General features: G+C 45.6%; 1 protein-coding gene across 1 annotated transcript; it reads right to left on the bottom strand.

Annotated features, from left to right (window-relative positions):
• Positions 1–1,803: 1,803 nt before the first annotated feature.
• Positions 1,804–27,723, bottom strand: met (MET proto-oncogene, receptor tyrosine kinase). The gene is made up of 22 exons (XM_061283413.1): positions 27,505–27,723; positions 24,980–25,985; positions 24,697–24,894; positions 16,776–16,979; positions 14,033–14,158; positions 13,747–13,923; positions 12,780–12,937; positions 12,299–12,416; positions 12,064–12,200; positions 11,785–11,949; positions 11,226–11,325; positions 9,123–9,332; positions 7,165–7,314; positions 5,702–5,855; positions 5,436–5,570; positions 5,110–5,364; positions 4,590–4,670; positions 3,842–4,023; positions 3,664–3,773; positions 3,424–3,589; positions 3,185–3,321; positions 1,804–2,335 (listed from the first exon to the last, which is right to left on the bottom strand). Exons 2-22 carry the CDS (start codon positions 25,982–25,984, stop codon positions 2,056–2,058), a joined length of 4,248 nt encoding a protein of 1,415 aa, XP_061139397.1. The 5' UTR covers position 25,985; positions 27,505–27,723; the 3' UTR covers positions 1,804–2,055.
• Positions 27,724–27,986: the final 263 nt, after the last annotated feature.

The following is a 27,986-nucleotide window of genomic DNA, read 5'->3' on the forward strand; positions in this document are numbered from 1 at the left end:
GACCAGGGGTCACCAAACTACGGCCCGCGGGCCGGATACGGCCCACGGGACCGTTTAATCCGGCCCGCCAACCCTGAACAAATTGTATTATTAAACTTTTTTTTTTGGTCATTTTGCCTGCAATGACTGCGTTTCCCCAGTAGATGGGGAAGCGCTCGCCTGCGCATTTACTACCGGAAGCCGTGTCAGAAAGCTCGGTGCACGCTCACAAGTGCGTGTACGGACATGGCGCACTCGCGCTCTATTTGTATCAGTCCCGAATTTAGAGCATGGGCTGTGACAACAGCATTCTTGTAATTCGCGCGCTGAGCTTTCAGATGCAGTTTCAGCCACATGAACGTCAAAATCTACCAGTCACATATCGAGGTAAACGGACCAACACCTCGGATCTCGCCTAAGAATTACCACAACAAATTTTACTCCAGACTATGACGCACTATCAAACTTTAACAAAAAAGACAGCGGTGTCTACAAGCCTACTGGAACCTACAAAAGGATTATAAGGAAGGAACACAAGAACTTTAAGAGACTGCTCATATGTGTCAGAGAGGTTCTGCTCTGACAACTGAGCTGAACTTTTATCTGTTAAGATTGTGCATGGCACAACAGAAAGTTAATGTTCCATGGTTTTTTTTCTATGAAGAACCCAGAGAGAGTTATTTAGTTATTATTTATTTCCTGATTTTTCTGTGAAGAACTCGGAGAGGGTTATTTAGTTATTATTTATTTCATTAATAGTGTTATTAGTTTCCTGACTTTTTTTGTGTAAAGAACCTGGAAAGGGTTATTAAATAACCGTTATTTGGTTATGTGTGGCTTTCTGGAAAAAAACTTTTTTTAAGCTCGCCTACGATCGTCACACTTTTTCTGTTACAAACTGACACCGGCCCCCCATCAGAGAAGGGAAAGGTTATGTGGCCCTCACAGGAAAAAGTTTGGGGACCCCTGGTCTAGACAGTACCTGTCGAGAGAGGTCAACATGAGGTCATAGGTCATTCTCCGCTAATGGGAAAAGAAGACTTACATGCAGCCGGTATTCGAGGTCCAACATCCATTTTGACGTCTGCGTTATGTAGCCCACACCTGTATGATTTTACATGTGTCCGTCAGCTCCGCAACTGTGAATGACAGCGGCCATAATTCACACGCGTGTAATTACACGCGTGTGTGGCGCATTCACCTGGAGGACAGGTGTGTTCATGCAAGACGTTCAATTAGAGCAAGCAAAGCATGCACGTAGGAAACTCATGTGGATTTATTTATAACATCACGTAAGAAGATGAACATGTACCTCCAGGCTTCTCTCTCGCACACACGCACACACACATACACATTGTCAACATGCACGTTTTTCCACGATGAATCGTGGCTAACGTCAGGCTAAACATGACTCGACGCGTTTTTATTTACAACATGGCAGTGAGTTCGTCGTCATCGTGTCGCCGCTACAAATATAATAGACTTTTTTTTTTCAGAGCAAACATTCAGTCTGTCAGTGTGGCCATTTTTTTTTTGTTGTTGTATCTGAAAAATATTGTTCATTTGTCAAGTGTACGTATTCGCACAAACTCTCTAGAAGGAATTTGTTTTTGAGGGACTCCTGGAAAATGTCTAAACGTAGCCTAAAATGACTTGACTTTTTTCAAAACAGAAGTTTGAAGAATCTCCGGGAAGGAGCCTAAAGTGACCGTTCAAGCCACATGCACGTTTTTCTTGAGACTTTTTTTGTGGGTCTGTTTATGATAAAGATGCCTACCAAATTCCATGTTGCTAAGTAACACTGGGGTTGATTTTAAAAATAAAAAAAAAAGCTACAACGGTCCCAAAAGTCTTCCTAAAATGACCCACTGACATTTATCTGGTTTCATTTTTTTTCACTGAACATAATTCACATTACCGAGAAGAAAGCAACACTGTTCCTTCAAGGTTTCTGACTTCCTCCCAAAAAAAAACGTCCGGGAAGTCAACAACTTGAGACGATCAACAATCTATTTACATTAAGAGCTTGTCCTCTGTCCAGTGTTGGGACCCACAGTAGTTCTTCCCTCGTAATCCTCAAGCGCAACACTCCCGCTCGTGGTGGCAAAAGAGGAGCGGGTGGGACGTTAGGGAGGTGGAGGGTTGGGATGGCGACGAGGAAGAGGAGGACGGGTCGGTGGTGGCGAGGAGGGGCGGGTAGGGGGTCATCTTCTCGATGTTGACGTAGGTGGTGTTGAGCAGGACGTAGTGTTCGCCGCTGAAGCTGGAGAAGATACTCGCGATGCTGGACACCAGGTCGGAGAAGGAGGGACGATGCTCCGGCTTCGGGTGCCAGCACTCGACCATCACCGTGTAGCTAAGAGGGAGCAACAAGGGTTCAATCTGAGGAACTTTTTTTTTTTTGGGTCTCAATCAGGTTTCGCTCAGTGTCGAGGAAAAAAATAGTCTTTGACAGAGAAGGAAAGACACATTGAAAATCTCTGCCGGCTTTGACGTTTTCCCTGATTGATGAGTTTTCCTGACGAGGGCGGGCGGAATGCCGCCGCGCGCGCTGAGCGCTAAGCAACCAGTCAAGATAAGGAAACACAAAGAAAAAAGAAAGCCGGCATCCGATTTCCAGGAGCAGAAGAAAAAGGGTCGCCTTGGTCGGCAGCTGTCACGTCACGTTAGGTTCAACACGCGTGTTTTTGCTTGTCTGCTTCCTGTCTCTCATGCTCATAAATCAGAAGTGGAACACTTGATGTGCACCACACGCTATCTTTGCTTTGAAACCATTTTAACTGTTCACTAGGAGCAAAACAAAAAAAAACTCATTTGATAAATCATTGAGTTGTATCTCAAATGAAAGGTCTTGATGAGAACCTTCCGGATTTATAATTTCCTCCTTCAATATAACTAACATGATGACGCAATGAGCAGAACATTTTACGCCACCCTGCATCATTTTTCAAAGGTGTGAAGCTTCTTATTGAAATCAGCTTAAGTTCATTTGACTTAAAAAAAACATTTGTTTTTTTTAAAAACGTGTATTTATTTATTTATTTATTTATTTATTTATTTATTTATTTATTTATTTATTTATTTATTTATTTATTTATTTATTTATTTATTTATTTAACTTTACAATTTAAAAAAATATATATTTGAACTGTTAATGAAAAAAAAAAAACTTTATGATATATAAGGTGAGTGGAATGCCACTTACAGGAAGTCGGGGCAAAATTCAGGCTGCAGCAAGCGGCGCCCCTGCAGGAGGAAGACGGTAATGTCAAAGGAGTTGACGTCCGAGTAGGGCGGTGCCCCGCGGGTCATCAGCTCCCATAGCAGCACGCCGAATGACCACTGAAGAGCAAAACAAACAAGAGTCAAGAGACATGAAGCCCATTTCTCAAATCAAGTTATCAGTGTTTAAGTTTCAAAATAAATTAGATGTTGTTTTGGTACCACGTCAGACTTGGTGGTGAACTTGTGCGTCTGCAGACTTTCCAGCGCCATCCACTTGACAGGCAGCTTGACGCCGCTCTTGTTGTGGACGCTGTAGTACTCTTTGTCGTAGACGTCGCGCGCCAGCCCGAAGTCGGCCACCTTCACCGTGTAGCTCTCGTCCAGCCTGGCAACGCAAAAGCAAACGAAATGAACGTCCGGCCCCTTTGGCCCACTTTTGGTTTGGTTTTGGACACTCACATGCAGTTCCTGGCTGCCAGGTCCCGGTGGACAAACTTCTTGCTGGCCAGGTACTCCATCCCCCGGGCCACTTGGAGTCCGAAGCCCATCAGGTCCTTCACCGTCGGGTTCTGCGGGACGGCAACGGACCAATCAGTGATGTCACACGAGGAGTCACATCCGAGCTTGTTGTTCTTACGTGGCCTTCGTCGCGGATGAAATTGCGCAGGTCTCCGTGCTTCATGTAGGGCAGAACCATGAGCGGCGAGCCTTCGGGCGGCAGGCAGATGCCCAGCAGCGACAGCACGTTGGCGTGGCTGAAGTCCTTCATGATGATGCCTTCCTTCAAAAACTGGGTCACCTCCTCCAAGTCTGTGATGCCTTTAGGCGAGACAGGGGCGGCCAAAGAAGTAAGCACTTCTGGAAGCGGGTCAGTATGTCCGTGTGAAATGATGGCTCGGGAAATAAAACCCTCCTCCACGTATTTTCTACCTTCCCAGCTCATGTTGAACGCAACTGTTGTGTCACTGGGTTGTATGTAAAAGGCACAGGTGGATAAACATTACGACACCGACGTGGCAATTTCGCAGAGTCTCTGTATGAAAGTGGGACAACATAATGTTGAGGTTCTCTGACTGGTTGTCATAGCGACAGGAAGAAGCCTTCATATGAAACAAAAGGCAACAAAGAGATGAGAGATCAAAAGGTCGAGATCCCAGGGGACAAGACCTCATCCCATCCCGTCCCTTTACTGTCATCTTTACTAGATTAAAATCCTCACCAGGCCACGCTTATTCATCACTTTTAGCGGTTAGAAGAAAAAAAACGAGTCTCTGATAACCTGATTGTGATGTCATAGTTTGATTGGAAACGTTTTGCCGGGATGGCAACGGAATGTCTGTTCCTCGCTGCCTGTGTGTGTAAAAAAAAAAAAAAAAGGAGCTTACGGTTTAGAGACTTGATGGCACAGTGTTGGTTCTGACCGTCCGGCTCCAGTAGAGTTCCATGAAAGACGCATCCAAAGTGACCTGCAGGGGACACATCATATTTCAAACTCATATTTAGGAAATTTACATTTAACATCTCAACTCTAATGTAGCAAATTAGCTCTCATGTTTACACACCTCCAAACTCAGCATGCAAGAGTAACTCAACACCGGGCTTTATTCATTAACACCCCCCCCCCCCCCCCCCCATCAATGAATTATAGCTGCAGTTTGCGGGCATGGGAGTTCTCAGGGGGGCGGCGGTGGGAACGAAATGAGCGCGACGTTCCCCTATCACGCCGTCGCAGATGGCCGAGGGTGTCGGGTTGCGAGCGCCGCAGGAATTAGTCGCGGTGAAAATCGGAGGCTCCTTTTTCCTTCACGGGGGCAATTGTGAAGGGCTGGCTGGGGCGGGCGTCCCGCAGGGTTGCGTCGCGTGCAAATTGGTGTCAAAAATGGCCGTCGTGAGTTTACGACTCACCTCTGCCGATGATTTGGTTGAGATGCAGCAGGAGTCTGTCCTGGGCGATCACCACGTGCTGGACTTCGCTCAGTAAGTCGGGATGCAGACTGGACAGGTCGATGTGGACCGGCGCCATCAGCAGGGGCGACACCAGCTCGCCCTCCATCCCGAGCCCGCGGGCCAGCGCCCCCAGCCGGGGAGACAGCAGTTCCCGGCTGGACCCGAATAGGACGGGGACCGCTCGGCACGTCTCGGGACGCTCCGTGCCCTGGTCTGAAGGTTTCAAATAAGACATTTCTGTATTTATGATAAACGGCGGGGGACAACAAGTGGCTTCCACGTACCTTCCAGCAGTGTACTTCTGTAGTCCACAGACTCGTGAGACACCATTTCGTTAGTGGGACTGACGCTCCTAGCGCTGGCAAGCCTGTCCAGATGTTGGATGTCACCGCGGCCGTCGTACCACACCTCAGACAGATCTACAGGAGAGAACCATTCACTCTTACTTCGCTTGATTTTGATGGACTTCATCAAATTGTCTTCATATTAAATTAGCTGCTAGGTTAGCGCAGAGAAATCCACCGGGATGTCTTGACCGTCTCCAACTCACCGTCAATGCGCTTGTTCCTGCGCCACATGAGCAGGGTGGCAAGCATCAGCAGGAGCAGGCTGACCAACACACAGCCCACCACCAGACCTGTGTAATCCTGTTCCTGCGCCAGCGTCACCTTGCCCAGGTGACGGATGGAGTCGGCCTGCCGCCACTGGAACAGAGTTTTGGATTAGACACAAGGGTGTGTGTGTTGATAAAAATGTAATCGAATAATATATTCACAATAAAAATATAATTCATAAAAATTTTATAAATTATTAATTTCATGATTTTAAGACAAATGTAACTAAGAAATTAAATAAAATCAGGACTGAATAGTTTACACATGATAGTAGAGATTTTTTTTTTTTTTATATAGTATACAATTAAAAAGACAAAATTGCAAACAATGTTGACTCCAACGGCGTGTTATTAAATAGTTCATATGGACCACTTTTATCTTCAGGCAAGGTTTGGTCCCCTTGAGGCTTATTGAGCCAGCCATAGACCGATTATTTATACACACACACAAACGCACACAGACACGCAGTTATCTGAGGTCAGATTACATCAGTGATATTGCCCCTGCTTTTATTAAATTTTGTGGATATGAGGTTACCACTTTGACTTGAGATGTGTTTGTGTGTGCGCGCGCAAGAAAACAGCTAAAGGATATTAGCCTGAAGATAAAGAAAGGTCCTCCGATAGTGTCGGCTGGGAGCATTTCCGATTTGAAGTTTGCTTTTGTTAGCTTTGTGCTAATTTACCCCATAAAATGATTTTATTTTTTATTTTTTTAAAAACCCATTTTTAAACTTTTTTCAGCGACTATATTTTAAATCAATCTCTGAATGTTCTTAACTCCTTCTCCTAATTATGCACAAAAAATGTCGCTGTATTAATTCCACTCCCGTCGCATTTCACTTAAACGATCTGGGACGAAAATGGAGATTTACACGTCTCTGTCAGCGTCTTTATTGACTTCTTCTCCGGCATTCCTTGAGCGTTCCGTCTACTTTTTACAGATAGCTCAATGTGGTAAAAGCCTCAGCAGGAGGAGACGTGACGAGTGAAAGGCTTCGACATCCGGCGTCTGCTCTCACAATAAAAGTCCAGCGTGGACTGAGACTGGCATGTGTCGCCGTGGAGACGTGCGACTTTGGTTATAAAGATCAGGCTCGTCTCGAGTAGGAACGCGGAGTTTTATATAGAAGCCTGAATGCTTTTCAATGGGGGTCAATTATATGTGTTCCCCATCCCCCGCTATGTGTCATGGCCGAGCAAACAACATCAGGGGCAGGAGTCGGGTTGGCCGGTTACCATTAGTCAGCACGTGAGGGTCTGGATGTGAGCTGTGGTCTACAGCAGCCCTTTCGCAAGTATTTAAATTTTGTATATTTGTGTGTTTGACGGTGCATCATCTACCGTGAATAAAAAACTCCGTCCACATCGACAGGGTGACCTTCGAACTTGTTGCTCACCTCCACCTGCAGCTCCTTGGCGGTGGCCGCCTGCAGCTCGTTGGGGACGGTGCACTCCAGCGTGTTGCCCACCAGTGTGAGGGTCTCGCAGCTGCGGTTGGAGACGGTCAGCACCTGGCACTTCATGGCCTCGCGGTCCATGCGGTCGCCCTGTCGGTGCCGCAGCGTCATTACACAACTCTCTTGCAAAGCAAACGCAAAACTGAATTATCGCCATGGAGACACTTTGTTGCGTGGCTTATTATAGTCTGGCGACAACACACCAGTCCCTCTTTGCTCGTTCTCACTTTTTTACTCACTTTTGTTTTTCTTATACACACGTAGACACACACACACAGACCCACATACACAATATAGTGGCAAGCTTGTTTGAGTGCAGCAGAAGGCAATAAAAAGAATGATCACATTCCTGCCGTGACAGCTCAGGATTTCCAGATTTGACACAGAGGGGAGGCTCGCACCTGTTCCCACACACACATGCATGCACACTCTTAAGAAATATTGACTTAGTGTGCGTATTAAAAACAATATGATGTTTGTTTCGTATTTCATGTTTCAAAATATTGCATTCTATCAGGAACATTTGTTCGATATTACTGTATTTTTCCAAATTATTATTTGGATTTACTATGAAAACAAATGTAAGCTAGAATTAATATTTATAGAAATTTATAAAAATAACTTCATATTTAATTTAATACAAAAAATAAAATCCATAAGCAAAAAATTTATAATTTTAAGAAAAAATAAACGAGTTAAAATAATGACTTAATATACTCATAAACAAATAAATATACCATACCATACAAATGAATGACATGAAATATTTGTCGGAATTAGCCAAGTGTCACCATGACAACTTTGTTACGGAACCTGGCAAGAAACTGTCCCAACCTCTAAATAAAGTGTCGCAGCGACAAATGCCGGGGAGTCTCTCGTGAAGCGCCATACCAGCGTTCCTTCACGCCATCCACGCCTGGCGTGTGTTGAGCACTGTGTTTACAGTATGTTTGTCAAGTGATCAGGTGGCAAAAGTACTCACACCCCTGACTTAAGTAGAAGAACAGCTTCGTGTGTGTGTGTGCTAAAAGTAGCAACACCGATTTGTAAAGGTCAAAAAGTAGAGAATCAAAATGTATAAGTAAAAAAGTACAAGTTGAATTTTACAGTCAATTGACAATACTTGTCAGCTTTGCTAAGCAGTGCTAATAATTCAAACTTATATCAGATGCTGTTTCGTTCGTGTGAAGTTTGCCTCAAATAAAAAGCCGTCTCCGATGAAGGCGTAAAGGAAGGAGGTGGATTTAACCACAGGGCCAAGGTCACGCCAGGAGAAAAAAAAAAATCTTTCAGCGCAGCTGCCTCGAAGCATCTGCTGTGGCCGGCAGAGTAAAATAATATTTTCTTTCAAAAAAGACCAAAGAAATAAAAATGTTTTCATTGTGTTAATTCATTTGACATTGTCTAGAGGTTTGACCTTGGCAGCAACAACAATGCACTCGCAGACATAAAGGTTGAGCCACTAAAACTGGACGAAAAAAACAAAAAAACGATGGGAAACAGACTCCACTTCCTGTTTTTGTTTCTGTATTGTTTCCTTCCCGGCGTGACCCAAACAGGCGTGCACGTGGGAATGTTCGCAAAGTCAGCCACAGAGTAAACAACAAATTAGCTTAGCATTTGGCCACCTCAGAAAATGTCGTTACCTTGCTCCGTCCACGGGCAAAGAGAAAATATGAATTATTTCACAATTTAGTGGTGTTTGTTTGTTGTCTAGAAGTGCTTGAAATTTGGTCGCTAATCTGTCTTGGAAGAACCCCTGCAAAATGGCCGACAAAAACCTAAAATGGCTACTTCCAAACAAAATGGACGCCTTCTTGAGACTTCACGTGAACAATTCAGTGGAAGTAGCTCCGTGGCGCTAAATCTCCAACATCATTTCTTAGTCGTGGTCTCACCTTGAGCTCCACGACGCTCTTGTTGTCCTTGGATGTGAGCTTGGGGTCCTGGAAAAGGGGGTCCTCTACGTAAATCAGGTCCCACTGGTCGGTGGCGTAGCCGTCCAGGATGAACGCCACTTTGGTAACCACCGGCGGCGGCAGTGCTAGCTTGGCCAGGGAGGGCGTGGTGCACTGGATGGAGGTGCGGTTCTCACCGTAGACACAACTCTGCGAGCAGGAGACACCAAAAATATATCAAGCACTTTCTTCCAAGGCTGATTTTTTTTTTTATTCAAGCGTAAACTGTGCACACTTTTTCAAACATGCTATTTTTGCGAGCTTTGTGTAACGGACAAACAGAAAAAGGAAATTTTGCACCAAGTAGATGGATGAAGACGTTATATAGTTTGTTGTTGGCGTCTTTGTCCTGTCAGGTGATCCATTTGCCCCATTGTTGATATTTTCAATGCACAATCGCGCTCAGTTATCCAACTAAATGTTCACATTGTGAAAAGAAAGCGCTGGCTTTTCTCGCCGGGATTCGATCGGACGGTGCAGGAACGTCCGCTGGTGCCGGAGAGGAAATGTGAAATCTCTTTTATGTATGTGGGAAAGTTAAGACGGACAGAACATTCCGGAAGATCCCCTTTCACCCTTTGGCCCTAACTCTGCGTGTTTTTTCTTTGGTATCTTCACGCTGAGGTGTAAGGAAGACTAACTTCCCACATTGCAATGGAAACGACTGGCAAGATGGCGAATGTAACATTGGCAAAATGTTCCTCTGTATCGTCACCCAGCAGGTGCTGCTCTTCACTATTTTTTTTTTTAAGTGCTGACACGTCCCTCTCGTTTGCAAAATGACCTCCGCCAAGGCAAAGCGCAGCACTCAGCACTCCTCTGGGGGAAGCGACAACTTCCACAACAAGGCTTTTAGCTCAATAAATGAACGCGGTAATAGCGCTAATAGACAAAACAGTCCGACACTTTCCCATCGGATGTAGGAAAACTCATCCGGGTCAAACGGCGGCCATCAGAGTGCGATGTGTGATGACATGTTGTAGTGTTTGTTTTTGTTGGGCAAATTATTTCTCAACAGGAGCCCAGTGACAGATAAGAGCCCCACGGAGCATAGCAGCACGTCCTCGGCACAAAACCTTGCGGGCAAATATACACTTACACACACACTTCTTGGAACAGGTTATTTCTTGCCGTACCGTTGTGTAAGTTCCGTTACACATTTAGACAAATAAACAGTGACGTTGGAACCGAAGCGTGCTGGCGCTTGCATGCTGCCGTGCCGTCCTTCAGAAGACAATGGTGGTGTTTTATGGAAGCCACCACGGCAAAGAGGAAGAAGCTGAAAGGTTTTGTTAATGTGGAATGTTAGCGAGTGGTTAGCGTAGTCAATAAAAAAAAGGTGTCTTTTTCCTTTCAAAGACCTTCAACGCCTTCATCTGAGTGCCAACTCGAGCATAACTCAATCCGCCAGAGACTCGTGTCTTCTGATGTGGGAATACTTGGTTGGAGCATCACAAGTTCACGTGCAAAGGAACATGATGTTGGATGCCGCAAGAGGTACACATGACGTTGAATGCCAAAATTGAGCAAAAAAAAAAAAAAAATCGCGTATAATTCAAAGCAGTTCGACGTAGCCGTGACTTATGTGCGTGCAAAATCCAGAAGCGCCTGAAGGCCTCGCCGAGCTACTGGACTTGAATGACAAGCGGGGAAGACGTTTCCTGTCTTTGCGCTGTCCCGTCCGTCTTCCATTTAGCTCTTTTCCGTCCACATCAACACACTGGAGTCTTTTCCCTTCCAAGTGGGCGTGAGGACCTCTGATGACAATTCCATGCGCCGCTCACGCGAGGCTACACTTCATTTCCTTTCCTATTGCTATTCATCTTCACGGCCTTCTGCTGGATCTTCAGCTGGGAGCTTCATGTTGGGAGTAATTAATCCAAAGGGTGAAGATAAGGTGACTGGTGCAATGAGTGGAGAGGAACCACATGGAACGGTCCTGGGTTACTCTTTGGTCACAACTTTTGACCTCGAATTACTTCTAGGTGCAAGTTATTTCCTGCTACAAATGACTTCTTAGTTCCTTCAAGTGATGTCACTCACCACATGGAAGACGACGGCATCCTGCCCGGTGGTGAGGACCATCTCTGGCTGGAGGCCCGACTGCAGGAAGAAGCCGTGAGCAGACAACGTGCAGCCTCCACTGGGGGGAAAGCGGAGGTTAGCATTAGCATATCTGTTGAGCGGAGATACGCGAGATGCCCACAGGGAGGTAGAAGCTGTTAGCGTTAGCGCTTTTAGCCACCTCCCGCACGTTTCCTCTTTGGGCTGTCGGAACGGCACGTTACGTTTGGGCTCGGTGAATGTCGACTTTTTGATGAAGAAAACATGCCAGGCAACATGAATATTAATTCAATCAAGCATAAAATATTGATAGATAAAATATGAATAAATGAAATTAGTTTTTGTTATTTTGACATGAAATATGGACCAAGAAAAATATTAGGTTATACTATGTTATATCTACAATTCAGTTCAAATCAATAAGTAGATCTATTGTTTTGTTAAAATATTAAATAATATATATATATGTATATATTTTTAAATTGCACCTTCTATTTTTCTTACATCCTTGATTTAATAATAATGATATGTTTGTAACCTGATGAAGGAGCGTGACGGCTGGATGCTGTTGATGAGCGGATCCTGGTTGTAGGTGAACGGCGAGGGGGCGTGTCGCTCCACAGAGTCCACCGTCAACTTGACGGGCTGCGCCGACGGGACGGAGTGCGGAGGCGTCTTGCAGGTCAGCATGCTCGACGACAAACTGCGGGCGCCAAATTACACTTTTACATTCGGGTTACCAACATCTTAAATTGTCAGCGCGCAAAATCATCTCTGCTTAAATCGTGTCGAAACACCAAAATTGAATTTTCCTCACCTCTGGATCGTACAGGCTGCGTTGCCCACGGTAACCTCTTGTTTGTTACCGCTGTCCAGGAAAGAGCCCGTGAGGGTCAGCATGGTGCCGCCGGACTTGGGCCCGAAGGTCGGGAAGATCTTGTGGATTATCGGATCCTAGAATCAGAGATCGACTTTTGAATTATGACTTCCTTATGTTGAGACTTTTACAGTAGATTCCGATGACTTTTAGGGAAGCGCGTCAATCCGCTTACCACAAAGGTGAAGGCGCCCTCCATGTGCGTGACCTTGTGTCCACTGGTGACCTTGACGGCGTGTCCCGACGGGGTGAAGTTCCCAGCGAAGACGGGGGAACACTGCATCTCAGTCCACCTAAAAAAACACCCCCCCAGAAGACACAAGACTTAGTATTCGCCTAATCCAATCAACATCATCACGTTCTGGAGGAATGCAACTGGCAAAAACTGGCAAGTGGGTTTTTTTTTTTTTTTGCTTTTTAATTGGTGGATTTGTTGAAAACAAGAGCGGAAAGTCAGGATGCTGATTTTTTTTTCCCAGCAATTTTCCACTTAGCAAAGTCATGTGCTGAATGTGGAAATCGGGGATGGGACGGGGGGGATGGGATTCGGGGGGGACTTCTTAACATTCTTTCTTTAACACACACAATAAGCTCCATTAAAGCTGATCCTATAGGACCCCTTTGTTGCATACACACACACGCACACACACACAGACCTGTTGAGATTGTCCTGTCTGGGAAGTTTGCAGGGGTTGCCGGCCAGCTCCACGCTCACAAGCGACGCCTTGAAGCTCTCTGTCTTGTCGAAACCAAAGTTTTGACCGCAGATGGTCACCACGGTGGAGCCACGGAGAGGTCCAGATGATGGAGACACCTGAGGAAACATATTCCCATCATTCACCTTGGAACTCTTAACTCATTCAGTACCATTGACGGTTATAGACGTCAAAGTTATTAACTGGGTTGGCAGTGAATGAGTTAGGTGAAGTAGCAAAACCAGCGCTGGTTCCAAAAGGGACAAAGTTGGGTTGAGGATTCGACCCGGCACGTTGGGGTCAAGTTTTGGATCCAGCAAGAAGTGAAAAGTTTTGTCCAAATAAAGTCAAACTTGTCATTATTAATTTGTGGCTAGCATCTTAAAAGGCTACAAAGGGAATGTGCGTCTCCAAATGTGGACATAAATCTGAAATGTTTGAGTTGGACGAGATTGGCTTGTGCAGGTGTTGCTAATGTTGTGTGTTTAATGTTAGATGCACATTCCGTCCCAGAAAAGAAGATGAAAAGTGTTTTCCCAAGTTTTTTTCACGGCTGCAAAGAAAGCAGTGGCGTGTCCATCTTCACTTGGCGCGGACGACCCAAGAACAACAACGGCGTCGGCGGGGAAGCTCCATCTGAGCTGAAAGCGGTCCACGGAATACTGCTTGATGGAATACTGTCCAAACACTTCCACAAGCGGCATTCCACACGCCGGTCATCTGAGACGGTCGGGAACAGACTTTGTGACGGCATCACGCCGCTTCACAGCACTCAACACACATCAAACAGACAGCCTGTTTTTTTTTTGTGGTTGCCATGGTTACCTTGGTGCGTTATTTCTCCCTTGTGTTGCTTTTAAGCACAGGTATTTTTTTTTCCTGAAGTCATTATTACTCCCAGGTGCAGGCTACTTCCTGTGGCGGTTACCTTGGTAACCACGGGAGCGCAGTAGTCCTGCGTCCAGACGGAAGGGGCGTGGCACTGGTGGGCTCGAGTGCAGCGGCCGTCGCACCAACCGCACTCGGTCACCCGCGAGGACAGCAGACAGGAAGTGCAGGAGGTCAGCTGACCACAGCCCGGGCCAATCAGGGGCACTTTGGTGATCTGTTGGAAATGTCGGACATTGTAAAAAAAAAAAAAACAGTCGCAGCATTGAAAAATTGTGCCTCGCCATCGTCAGAACATAATTAATTTGGAACCTCAACGACATCACCTTGTTCCCGGTGGCCACCAGCAGAGCTCCGCCTCCCGGGCCGTCGAGCAACGCCGTCGAGGACGTGACGGGTTGCGAGTCCAAGCGCAGGTTGACGTGCGGCGAGGCCAAGCGGGAGAAGCGTACCTGGAAGAGACGCCAAAGTTGCGCGTGACCGATCGGAATCACACGAGAGGCTCTTCTCCACGCATACCAACACACACAATACACACGTTAGAAACACACAAGCACTCTCATGTGTGCTGTGTGTGTGACAAATACATTTACAGGAGGAATCTATTGAAAAGAAATGTGTGGACAAAGATCTTATGTTGGGAACCGGCGACCTCTCGAGCACCTGCGCTGGGCGCAAAACGACAAAAAGATGGCGAGAGTGTCGTTCATTGTTTGAAGCTGTCAGCTTTTGCTGTATTTCAGTTTCCTGCTCGCGCCGACTCCCCGCCACCGCGCTCAGGAAACATTTCTCCCTTCGGCTTCGCTCCGAGTCCACTGTGGGAATAACACAGCGGTCGCAGTGTTTGTTCGGCAAACATCAGCACCCCCCCTCCGCGAGACACCCCCCCCCCCTAACCCGCCTAATACAATAAGCTGTAATTCACACCACCATTAACTCCTCCAGGCGGCCATTATTCTCACTGTTGCAAAAGCTAACGTTGAACCGCTGGGGAGGTTGCACGTTTGACAATGTGTGTGAGAATGAGGAAGTATGTAGACAATCACATCCAGACAGAAAACCTCCACCACCACCCCTCCCCTTCACACAAATCACCAACATTGTGAAGGTCCCAAACTTGACCCCTAAAATTCACTCACTAGCAAAACCCATAAATAGATCCAGATTCAGTCTTAGGTGGAAAATATTGAGCAAATGTTTTATTTTGTTGAAACGATGATCCCTCTGCTTAAAATATTAATAAAAAAATATCACCAGTGATAATTATAATAATGTTCCTGCTGTCGAAATTGCGCTGCACGTGTAACATTGTTATAATTTTGTCCAATTAATTTCATAATCCTGAAATAAGGTGACTATGATTTCCCTGTTCCAGTGCGGCTCTTTGTGACTTAATTCCGATACTATTTGCTAACCTGTATATATTAGATGACCTGAGAGGATATTAACAATACGTCGAGCGAAAGGTGAATGAGCTGACGTGTCGGCGAAGCACAAGCGAGCTGGGAAGTGGCGACAGCTGCATGGAAAATGGCGGGATGGCGTAGCCAATGAGAAAAGCTGCTGAGTTGCGGTGGGGTGCAAAGGGGGGGGGTTCACGCTGATCGGCACGTTAATGGCCGAGCGGCGGTCTTCACCGACACGTTCCCTCGCATGACATTCCCAACTCAGCGAGGGTCTCGTGCAGCTGTTGCTGTGTGTTTTTCTCCAGCAGCTGTCCTTTCAAATGAAATGTCCATCTATGCCACGCAGGGGCAAAAGTATTGGGACAAACAAAGATGCAAAGATAAAATAATCAATCAGAGGCTATTTTGATTCCAAGCGCCGATATGAGCTCATTTGGGATATTTGGAAGGATTAGTTCTACAGATTTTGATTTGGAATTAGAAGAACGTATACTCGACGAATATTTGACGCGAGTTTGCGAGAGCTTGTTTTGGTCATTGAGTGTGGGCGGGGCATGTCGGCAAGGTTTGGCGGTGACAGTGTGGGAAAATTCAGGCCCTTAAGCCAGTTCCAAATTTGTATGGCATGTCTATAATAAGTAGGTCCACAAAAAAAGTCTTAAGAAGTCAAGCCTGAAAAGACAGAGGAAGTCTGACATTTTGGTTCGAACTTGGCTAATTATGAGACTTTTTATGAGACTGCCTCAGAGGCTAATTTCACTAAATTGGTCGTCAATTGTGAGCTGACCCACAAAAAATGACTGCGATGACTGAAAAGCAGGTGGCCATTTTGGTTGAGGCTAATTTGTAGGGACTCTTTACTTGGAATATTTGAAAGATTCCTCCCCTTAAGAACAAGTTTTACTTATGCTACATGCTTTTGTGTTTTGTGAATTTTGCAGGCTTATCTACGATGAGTAGACCCACAAAAAAAGTCTGAGAAGTCACGCTTAACATGACATGAAGCCTTCCATCTTGGCTACTTCCAGCAGTCTTTCAAAGGCAAACTTCTCCAAGAAATGTTTATCCTCTTGCTAGGAACTGAAGCACGTCCAGACAGATGGGCAGCACTGAACATTTCAGTTTTGGCCATTGCGTGCGGCAAAAGTTCACGATTTGCCGTGCGCGACTCGACTCCAACTTTAACAACAGTGACTTGTCCGTCCTGACTTAAATACGTTAAAACGCTGAAAGAAAGGCAGCAGGTGGGAACGGCAACAAACAGCTGCTCTTTGTGCACGCTACACGCCAAACGTGGCGTGAGTAGTGCAACACGGCAGCCTCACTGAGCAGATGTCAAGCTGAGGCCTGTCATCCCTAAAAACTTTTTTTTTTCCAATGAAACACTTTCCAACTTGGAAAGTGAAGCCCCTGGAATGAAAAGCCTTCAATCAAATATGCTGAGCAATTTACCGTAGGACTTCTTGGAAATACTAACCCCCAGCAATATCTTCTCCGGCCCTCATAAACTCACGCCATAACGAGATGAGAACAGGTGTCTCCCTTCGGTCCAGATACATCAACCCGAGAACTACAATTTTGACGGCGGTTCTTGCGGTCCAAACACACAATGGGCCTCATTTACTAACAGTGATTCCAATTGGATATTTTTATCACCGAGTACCTGAATGAGGCGTCCGTCGGCGGTACCCAGGAAGGCAACAGCGCGTCCGTGGACGGGCAGCACCTTGATGGAAGTCACCAGGGTTCCCCTGAGCTCCTTGTGCCAGTACTCCAGACGCTGGACAAACTGGGTCACCTGCAGGCGGTATTTGCCCTCCTTGCCCTCGTGGATGCCCTCGTGCGGGTCGCACTCGTCCGACGAGGTCTGCGTGGAGACGACGGGCATCAGACAAAAACATCTCAGCTTTGAAGATTAGCAACATTCTTTCCAAACTTTTTTAATCACTCACATGCAAAAAAAAAGTGAAGCATTGTTTTGTTTTTTTTCTTCAGGCTCACACGTTGCTCTTTGACATTAAAGTCCAGCATATCATCTTACACCCAAATGGCTGCTGGTGTAAAAAAACGAAACCCAATCATGTTACCGTTGTAGTCGGAACAATAGCGACCGGTTAAGTGTGCGGTGTTCGATGTCTGACATGGGCGCCCCGCGGTGACGCGAATACGGTGGTGGAACTTTGGACCGGCGCCATCAATCAAGTCACATGACAAACCTGAGAGAAATATGAGATGCACAGGTGCAGTTGCACACACCGTGTGAAGTCCAGATTTACATTTGTGAATGCTTCATAAAAATGAAACATAAAAGGCCCAATAAGCCATGTCGTTTGCATTTTGCTGCAGGGTTGCCCGCCTAGCGTAGATCAAGGGTTCTTCTAGTACCTGTTACCCCCCCCGACCATGCGTCGGTGCCGAGGTCATGATGCAGTGAAGCTGAGAAAACAAGCAAAGCTTTGGTGCGGTCAAGCGGTCAGGTCAAGGACCTTAAGAGCTCCCCTTGTGGGTCATTAATGATTAATGAAAGCCGAGGCCCAGCGCTGAAGGCCATGACTAAACACAAAGAGATCAGAAAAACGGGCGGGGGGGCTTTCTACATCAAACTTTGGTTCTGTTCACTGCGTTTGTTGGACGCTCCAGCGGGCGCAGACACAACAAGAGGCTGGCGGGCCAGAGCCACACTCTCAGACAAGTGGCACTCGCCGGGGTAGTGTTGCGGCCATTTCCCATGATGCATCACAACCTGGCACTCCGTTACGAGCGCAGCCTGATGAAAGACGAGCTAAGCGGGGCTTAGCGCAGCTCAGGAGGCCTCACACAACCTCCCCCCAATGTATGAAAGTAGATAGCTCTTAGTCTGATATTATATCACAAGGGCTGGTGGGTTGTAAAAAAAAAAAAAAAAAAAAGAAACTTTTAATGTCTGGAGTGGACAACAATACGATTGATTTTCTCACACAAGATGGCCGTAAGTGGCCATGTCAGGGCTCAAGCAGTTTCTCATCCGTAATGTAAATCTTGACCTGTTGTCGGGTACTATTTCTAATGATAAAGTGCTAACAGGCTAACAGGTGTTATGCTAATATAGAGCAAGATAGCAACCAGACCCAGGACTTTATATCTTCTAACTGATCAAAAATGGATTAAATACAAATGTGCTAATAGTATGCTAACATACAAAAAACTGGCTCCCTGAGTAGCAAAAATGCCAAAATAGATCCAAAAAGAACTGCTCTCTTGGCCCGTAGAGGGCCACGACTTATAACGAAAATGCTCAAATTTGGGAAATTATCTGTGGAAGATAGCAACGGGTGTAGCAGAAGCGCTAAAAATATCAATCCAGATTAGCATAGATGTAAAGAAAGATATCTACGTAAATAAAAGTCCTAAGAATGAATCAAATGCGTATAGTATAATAGGTATGCCAAGGGTCTTGGACAAAAATAAAGTTGGTGCCAATGGAACCACCGGTATGGGTGACCTTTGAACTGGGGACCAGTGAACTGGAGCGGTTGTTAGCTTGAGGGTGTGTGTGAAAGTGAAACGACAACACACGTCCATCTGCAACTCGACTCTCCGTGTTGTACATGCACATTTGTTGCGGCACGTGTGCCGCCATTGTCACAGCGCAAGGGTCAGCTGACAATGCGGCGACTGCGCCCTGCCCGATGGCGCCCATGCAAATCCTCGGCGACTCAACTCTGGCCCAGAATCACGCCCAACGTGGCCTTCTGAAGACAGCAACCTCCTTAGCCAAATGTTGCTAATTTGAAGGATTTGGTGCGAACAAGCTTAATTACATGGCAACCGCTTGTTGCTAGGCAGAATTCAGAGAACACAACCACTTTTGCCCCATGAATTAGTCAGTTATATATTTAGCTATTTTATCTGTTAGATTGTACGTTAGTGAGCTAGCTCTACACCAAATGGTTGTTTTATATAAAATATCACTTTGGTTAGCGGAATGTGATGGATGTGTACGCCCTGCGCCGAAACGAAAGATGCTACAGTCCATCATCTCACGTCATCTCACGTCAGGAAATGGATCGCTAACATGTCGAACACAAATAGGGTGCGCCATCATTTTTTATTCACGGTGCATGTGTAGGTGTACCTAATGAAGTGGTAGGTGAAGAATATTGTAGCTGTTGCAGGGACTCTTGGGTATTCCGGAACTTTTCCATTCGCATACTTTCCGACAGCACGGAAGCAAATGAACAATGTCAGCAGGTCACTGAGAAAAAAAAATGGTTCTGCTTGGGAGCGCCGGAATCTTCCTGAGGGCAGATCCATCAAACACTCCTCAGCCAAGTGCAATCCTTCATTTATTCACTCATTCATTCATTAATCAGAGAAGCATGTGAATGCCATTAAAAACATCTCGAAAAACGATCCCAGATAGATTGCTGGATGCAGAATCAAGAGCCAGATCTCAGAACCACAAGCAAGATCCAGAAGATAGAACCGGCATCTAGAGCCAGAACATGTGGAGACCAGTTCCAAGACCGCGTGATGCAAAGCGAGCGGAATGGGTTGGGTCGTGTTCTTTATCGGATTTTCAAATAATATCAGTTTTTGTTTTTAAAGAAAACATGGTTTGAGTTAGTTTTCATTTTTATAAAAGCATTTTTGTTTTTATTTTTCTTCATTAATGAAAATTTCTTTTAACTTTTAGTTCGTGTTTGTCCATTTTAATAAGCTTGGGTTCTGCTAATGGAAACAAAGCCCAGAACCGCTGAATGAGTTTTTTTTTTTTAGGTTGTTTTCCTCTCAGACTTGTATATTTGCATAGGGTTGCTTGGAACTCATGATTATGCAAATGACGAGGCGGGCTCCATAAAATGCAAAACATAAAACTGCTTTTTCTTTTGTGCGCTAGATTCTTATACATGACAGAAAAAACATGTCAATAATTTGAAATTACAGCTGCACTTGTATGTCTATCTGTCCATTTTGATTAAACCCCACCACCCAAAAAAAAAAAGTTTTATTTAAAAAAAAAAAGCGCGACATAAATAGTTAGGCCTCTTGATAGGAAAGTTTATCTTCTTTTTATTCTCTTGTTTGGGATGAACTGTGCCCAGTGTGCCTGTGTGCGTGTGCTACTTGAAAGTGCACACACAAACACACACACAGAAGGGGTGCTGGCATTGTGCTGGGATTACGTTGGAATGAGATGTCTGCAGCAGATGTTTGCCGGACTGTCAAAACATGCACCCATGTGACCTGGGACCCTGAGACATCCCGAGCGGATTGGATCAGACAGCGGTCAAACTCATAGTATTTGAGACTTTGGCGATGATTCGGGTAATGTGATTGGTTGAAAGGTGACCAAATCAAAAATTTCATAGCAAAACATACTGCAAAGTACATGAAGGAGATTAAAAGACATGAAAAAATATCAGTGTTGCTTTAATTGCGGCTTCATCTTCATGGCAACGTTTCCATCATTTTCTCATGTCGTTTTCCCACGTATGTGCGCGTGCGTGCGTACAGCCATGCAAAGCTTTCAATTAGTAGTTGGAGTAGAAGCTCGGCAGCCAAAGGCCTGCACGCCGAGCTGGACTCTGTGATTAGAATGTTTTTCAAAGGGCAGGGAAGGACAGCCATCCCATGTCAGCGAGAGGACGACGTGATGGGGGGGGGGAAAAAGCGAAAGATTGATTTCGTGTTGGAGTTATGGGTTAGTACCGTGTAGTATTTCATGTTGTACCACAAATAGTTAATCTTTTAATTAATAATCCTAATTGGTATCTCAAAACCCAAATTTGAACCCCTGAACTTTAACCTTCGTCTGGCTGCTGCTCATTTCCCAGCGAGACCGACAGCTTGCAGCTTGACCGCTAAGCGTGTTATCAAGGAGAACAAAGATAACACATTTGCCCGTTTGTTCTTGGACAACACGAAAGCAAGCGAACGCCCGGGTTTGATCATTAACCAAACGGAGAGTCGTTGTCAACTCATGTGGAAAAACAGCCGGGAAATGCCTGCGGACACGAGAAAATTAGAGAAAAGTGTAGCGGAAGTGTCGAAAATTATCTTTTGAACAATGACAGCTAACAATTGATCGGAGAAGCTGCGAGATCGGAGAAATTTGATTGGACGCTCATTGTTTTTCATCACTCTAAAAAGAGCCGCCGTACTAAAAAAAAGAAAACTATTATGGATCAATAAGGGAGTGACACAACTTTATGGGTTAATCGTTCAACCCAAAATGGTGGCTCAAATGACAAACCCACAAAACAACCAAAACAGATGTGTTATTTTGTAGTTTATTGATTTGACCCGAATCAAGTCGTGTCAGTCCTTAGTGGACCCATATTGGGTTAAAATATTTTTAAAGGTACCCATGGGGTTTTAGTTTCTATATTAGTCAAAAGCATCAGATTTCAAAAACTATGCCCTCTAGTGGCTATAAGCAGTGTAGCGAAAACCAATATCTGATTGAATGCTGATAAGTGCTTTAAATTTCCGATAATGCCAGGGCATCACGTTTCTCGTCTTGGAGAAAACCCTAAGACTTCACACCATTTTGTTTCGTTTATTGCGTAATGTCACATTCACAGGAGCCGTTATTTTCCGGCATGCTACTGTAGCGTGACCCAAGATGGATGCGAGATGGGATGAGTGGGACAAAAGCAGGGACAGGACAGGGCACGAAGGGATAAGAACATTCATTCTTTAGTGCCTGCCGAGGAGCCGCCCGCACCGCTGCCCTGTCGTCAACGCTGGCACGGCACGTCGGGGCATGCTTGGATCCAAAACCAAAACGCCTTAGCAACAGAGCACAGAAAGGAGCTTACGTCATCTAAACCTGCAAATTAAACATTGAGCTTGTGTGCACCGCTGCTTTGAAGAAATTCGAGAATATTTACAGTTGAGAGGATAAAATTCTAAAATTTAGGGGGTATCATCGCACTCCAGCAAACTAAGAGGTCATGGTTAGTCAGCAAAAGCAACTAAAACGCCTCATCAAATTTCCACGACTGATACACGCAATAAGTGGTGCACGCTTCAGGGTGGACGCACCCCCACGTAGGTTTTCCAGGTGTCCATGCAATGACTATAGCATGCTTAGCTCATGAATGAGATAGCGTCTCAGCAAGGAGCACACCTGCTTTCCAGGCTTGCGATCCAAACTCAGAACTCTGTTGCGTAGACGTACATATAAGACGAGTTTTTATTCTTTCGAGATTCCCTCGTGACTCTTTGAGGACCAACAGGTGCCAGTTTTTGTGTCCAAATGTGGTGGGAACTCAGACATAGAATAAAATAAAATAAAAAAAGAATTTAATTGAATAAAATTGAAATAAATTAAAAAATGTGCCTTTAAAAAAAACATTCTCCTGTCCCGTGTGGCACGGAATGTCAAGGTTCCCAAAAGTCCCCCCCCCCAAAAAAAAAAAAAAAAAGAGGATCCACGTCCACATATGAGGTCAAAGCGCCGATCCGATTAGCATAGATCGGAAGAAAAAGCAGCAAATGCTGATTGCTTTTAAATTCAATCTACCGACTGATTGATCACACGGCGCCACGCAAGCTAGCAGCGCCACTTTTTGAGCGACGGCCATTTTAATTTGGGTCGCCCCCGCTTTTCACGAACAAATAGACAACACATTGATTGCGCGCCGGGCGACCATCATTTCTCATTATGAAAAAGACGCAAGCACCGTTGTGATGTATTGGACTGTCGTTGTTCCTAATGAAATGAAAAGCACATAAGGAATCCGAATACACATTTGGAGGTTTTACAGTTGACACTCCAAGCGCACAAGGTTTGATTCTTCATCACAACTCATAGAAATAAAAAAACTTGGAGTAACATTGGTGACTGTCCGAAAATAATTAACATTTATTTGGTACGATTCTTTTACTTTTTTTTCCGTATTTATCATTGTCAGCAGATTTATATGGATAGTATAGTTTATTTTCAAAACTGTATTTGTCTAGCTGGACTGTTTAAATATCCCCCCCCCCCCAAAAAAACTTAACTGTATTTTTAATTTGTACTATATTAATAGTGTCTTTACATCTGCCGTTTTCATTTATTTGACCTTTTTTGCCTCACGTTCATTTCAATGAAAGTTATGTTGCCCCACCATCCAGCAATGTGTGAGTCATCATTAAAAGCATCTCTCATGCCCTCGAATTAGGAGGTTCGCTGGCGTTGACAACCGCCACTTAAAAAACTTCAAAGATGCTCTTTCCCGCTGCGCTTTCAATGCTCGCCAGATTTCTACTGGGACGTTTTTTTCCACTTTGTCCGGCAAAAAAAAAGCAAGAAGAAAAAAAAAAAAAAAGACCAAAATAAGCTTGTGTGCGCTCGAGTGCTTCAACTGCAGACAAACGTGATGAATTTATGAGTCTGCTTATCATATCTGAGTCAAGCGGCTACCTGCCAGCTGCTCACCTGAAGGGTCATAAACACAAATTGTGTGTACTTGTGCCACCTTAAATAAAACTCGGATACTTGGGCCGAAAGAAAAACGGAATTAAGCAAATTGAGGACTTGAAAAACAATTGCAGTCTATCTGTCCCTCTTTTCATCCGTCCATCACTCCAACCTGACACAAAACTTGATATAAAGTCAAACAGGCCTCACATTTAGAGCGCAATAAAATCTCAATAATAAAAAAAAAAAAAGTTAACGGGACTTCGTTAAGGTGAGCTAGCAGAGGGGCAGGTGTTCAGTTTGCTTAAGAGGAACTTGGACGTAAAATCCAACCGCTGATATCCTTGTAACGTGTTTACGAGATGAGAGGCTGTTACCGAGGATGGCCTCCGGGGGCAAAACGCCAAAAGATGTCCTCGTTGGAGCCCACGTACTGATTAGAATAATACCCAAGAGTGCAATGTGGCAAAGAGCCGGACAGCTAACAAGTTAACGTAAAGTCTTCGTGTGATTATTGATCAAGCGTTTGATTGATTTGGGGGGGGTCGGGCGGCTGTAGGGTTGGGCCGTAAATGTCTACTGTAAATAAACAGCTTCGTCGATGGTATTGGAATGCCCCCCCGGACCCTCATGACAGGGAGTCCTCCGGGTCACATGATCGATCCCGAAAGCAGCGGCGAGCTTTGGCTGCAGTCTGTGATACTTTGCCCTAAAATGGACGCTTTATGTGAGCAAAGAAGCGGGTGGGGGGAAAAAGAAAAGGCACCAGATAAGTGCACCAAATATGGTCGATAGAGCGAACGCCGTTGCACTTTGAACTCGCGCTTTCATCCATACACACGCATGTTAAGCGGAAAAATTCCTAAATTCCATTCGTGCGATCAAAGACGAGATCCCGGAAGATAAAACGGCTCTAAAAGGATTCGGGAGTCGTCTTGGGCTACAATGCGGCAGCGCATAAATAAGCATTGAAAAAACAACAGCAGATGACGATGGACCTCATTTGCATCCATTTTGAATCACAACATTTCCATACTGCAGCAGCAACTTTGAACCTTTTAAGAACACTTTGCATCAAGCATGCACGTCTTGGAATTGTCAAATCATATGAAAGTATCTCATTTTATCCACCCATCAATTCATCCATTGCTAGGGCGGCCATTTTGCTAACAACGCGTTGCGGGTCACTCACCACGTTGTAGCAGGCCTTGCCGTCGGAACCGGTGAAGTGGTACGGGTCCACCGTGTTGCACCTCTCCATGTACATGCGGAACATGTTGTTCAGGTGCTTGATGCTCATGACGCACACGGCCGAGTTGGCGGTGGGCTCGTTGGAATCGGGCTTCCCGCGGGCGAAGGCGGCGAAGAGCACGTCGTCGCCCTCCTCCACCTCCCCAAAACAAAATCAGGACAAATTTCAATGACAAAAACAAATGTGAGCACACGCAGAGAACTTACAAAGCTACAATCAATACCTTCAGATGGCGCTGCAGCTCCACATCGTCGCCCACCTTGGTCACGTGCGCCGCCTGCAGCAGGTTGAATACTTTGTCATCTTGGGCCGAGCGCCGCCGCCGCTTGTGGGTGCTGATACACTCCAGCGGCATCTCCACGTAGCGGCGGATGACCAAATCCGAGGAGCACATCCTCACGATGCGCGTGTGGAACGCCGGCGAGTCGCGGCTCACTTGCTGCACAGTCAGGAAGTACGTGAAGGGCCCGCTGTGGAAGGAGTGAACGTAGCGCAGGTAGTATTTCCCTCGCAGTGACGGGATCAGATCCATGTGAGACAAGCTGGAGAAGAAGGTGAACCCGTCCTGGCTGGTCTTCATCTTCCTCAAGGAGATAGTGCGAGGCCGGGCGGCAACCTCGGCCGGCTTTCCCGAATCGGGAATCTCGGAATTGCCGGCGAAGAACACAATGATGTTGCTCTCCACACTGAGCACCTGCGAGCCCGACGGGCCGGCCACCACGTCAGCGTCGGCTGGTGTCCCCTTGCCCGGGCTGACCTTGCTAGCGAAGCAGTAAACCTGTTCGTTCACCGTCTTGGGACTGCTGTCCTCGTCCAGCACGTGGCGGCGACAGACGCCGTTGTCTGCCGAGCCGCAGCTGTACAAGCCTTTGTCGTACATCTTCTCCACCACCAGGGCTAAATTGCGGTTGTCCACCTCGCCGCCGGCGCCGCCGGACCCGCAGGTCTCGTTGGCGAGCAGCGGCCCAGTGCGGTACTCGGAGAGCTTGGTCAGGTTGGGCGCCAGAGCGTAGATCCGGTTGACGGCGCCCACGTAGACAACGCCGTCCAGCGTCACCATGTTCTGGACCGGGAAGTCGGCGGTGAAAGTCGGGAGACGGTGGTCCGATGAAAGGTTGACCTTGGATGACTCGGAGGGCTCGTTGCACTGGCCTTTGGCGCCGGGCGACCACAGGGACCACCACAACACCAAAACCATGTGCAGCGTTTGCAGGAAGCACAGGCTCATCCTGAAGACAAACCACAAACAAGTTAGTGGTACACACAAAAAAAGTGGAGAGCAAAAAGCAAAAAAAGTTAGACACACAAAGTGGAACACGGTATGAGAAGTTAAATCCAAGACAACACAAAAAGTGAAGCAGAAAGATGGAAAAAATGGATTACAAAAAAAAACACACTATTAAAACTGTGGGACAAACATAAAAAAAGAACAGAAATAAATTAATGGCCGACAAGTGGAAAGAAAAATGTGGACTTCAAAAAAAAATAGAATGCTAAAAATGTAAAAGGGCACAAAGTGGAACACAAAAAGTGGGCCACCGAAAAGTAGAACACACCACCCAGAATAAAAATGGAGCATAAAAGCAACCAAAGCAAAAGAAAATGGAACAAGCGAACAATAAATGTGATGGTGCACATCAACATCTCGACTTTGCTGTGTTCTGTGTGAAACTCACTAAACTTGAGGGTGCCATCATTTTTAGAATGCAGCTATTTTGCAGGGACCTCTGTGTGAAAGGGGTTCTAAGACAACGAGGCCTCCGGGGAGCATTACGATAAACTCAATTAAAAGCAGAGGCGGGACGGACCCTGGTGGGACATGATAAATCACCCGGCGACTCAATAGCGGCACGCGGGGTGGGTGAAAGGCGAGGCGGAGGAGGGGGGGCTTTGCGGTGCTACTGTAGAATTTGCAAAATGCTGGTCGAGCTTGATGTGGCTGTGACACATGCGGTGGTGTGACAGGCATCAAAACAAGAGTAGCTTTACATGAGGGATGCAGATGAACTCTGTCACGATAAATAGGGGCCCCGTGTGGGAGTGGGATGGGGGGATTATAAGCCCCTTTTTGATTTGACTAAAATATTGAAATGTCAAGTGCATGTGAACACACTATCAAAATCATGAAGTCCATTTAGGGGAAAGGAAAAAAGGGTCCACTGACAAAAACAGACAAGTAATTATTAAAAATAATACGGAAAAATAAAACATATTTGGACCAAAAAAAGAACAAAAAAGTTTGAATTAAGATGAAACGCATCTTTTAATTTATATAGTCGATACTGTATGCCTAGAGAAGGTCGGGAGTAGGGGGCCATGGATAAAAATACTCTTTATAAACAGAATCCACAAACTCCTTTTGACATGGACGACATAAATTTTCTTGTGGGTAACTTTGACGCACAGAGAGGATCACAGAGGAGAGGAATCACTTTGACTGCTAAAGCGTGAATGATGGTCATAACAATGTGTGTGGGGTGCACCTGCAAAAAAAAACACCACAATGGTAGTAAAGTAAAAGCACAAAAGATGTGAAAAAGTTGCGAATTGAAGAGGAAAGTGAGTCATGCTGAGTACCAACACACACATACGCACTTGCATGGCAAGCAAAGGCGCACGCACACACACACACGCGCGAGCAGACAAAGCCAAGTCAACAACACGTTGATTGTATTCTAGCCACTCAAACCAGCATAAAGTTTATTATTAAATATAATAATAAAACGCAATGTGGCGGTTTGGGCTCACCTGTTCGGCGGCGTTCAAATCATACTCCACGCAAGAAAGTTCTCCAAATTAGTCCAAACAGAAGCAAAGGCAAGTCAACTTCTCCTCTTCTTCTTCTTCTTCTCCTTTTTTTGTGATAAATACAAACAAAAACAGTTGACTTGGCGTGTGAGGAGAGAGCGCAGATGCGTGCGCGCAGCCGATACGATGCTGCCGCTTTGCCGCTCCGTTGCGTGCGCGCTCGCCTCCCACCGCACGCGTGGCTACAAGCCACGCCCACGGTGCCGTGACGTCAGGAGGTGCCCCTCTGTTGCTTTTCTGCTCAGGTAAAACTTTTTTTTCGTCTCTCTCTTGACTACTTTTTAGTCAGTTTCTTGTATTTGGTTTTACTATAAAACGTTTGCTGAAAGTTTTCTTTTTACAGTTTTATCTAATAAAATGACCATGATCAACATTGAGTGCCACGAATTCGTTCTATTCCACATCCCCTCCAAAAAATTGTA

The sequence above is a fragment of the Syngnathus typhle genome, linkage group LG7 (genome assembly GCF_033458585.1).
Source record: "Syngnathus typhle isolate RoL2023-S1 ecotype Sweden linkage group LG7, RoL_Styp_1.0, whole genome shotgun sequence".
Classification (NCBI taxonomy): Eukaryota; Metazoa; Chordata; class Actinopteri; order Syngnathiformes; family Syngnathidae; genus Syngnathus; species Syngnathus typhle.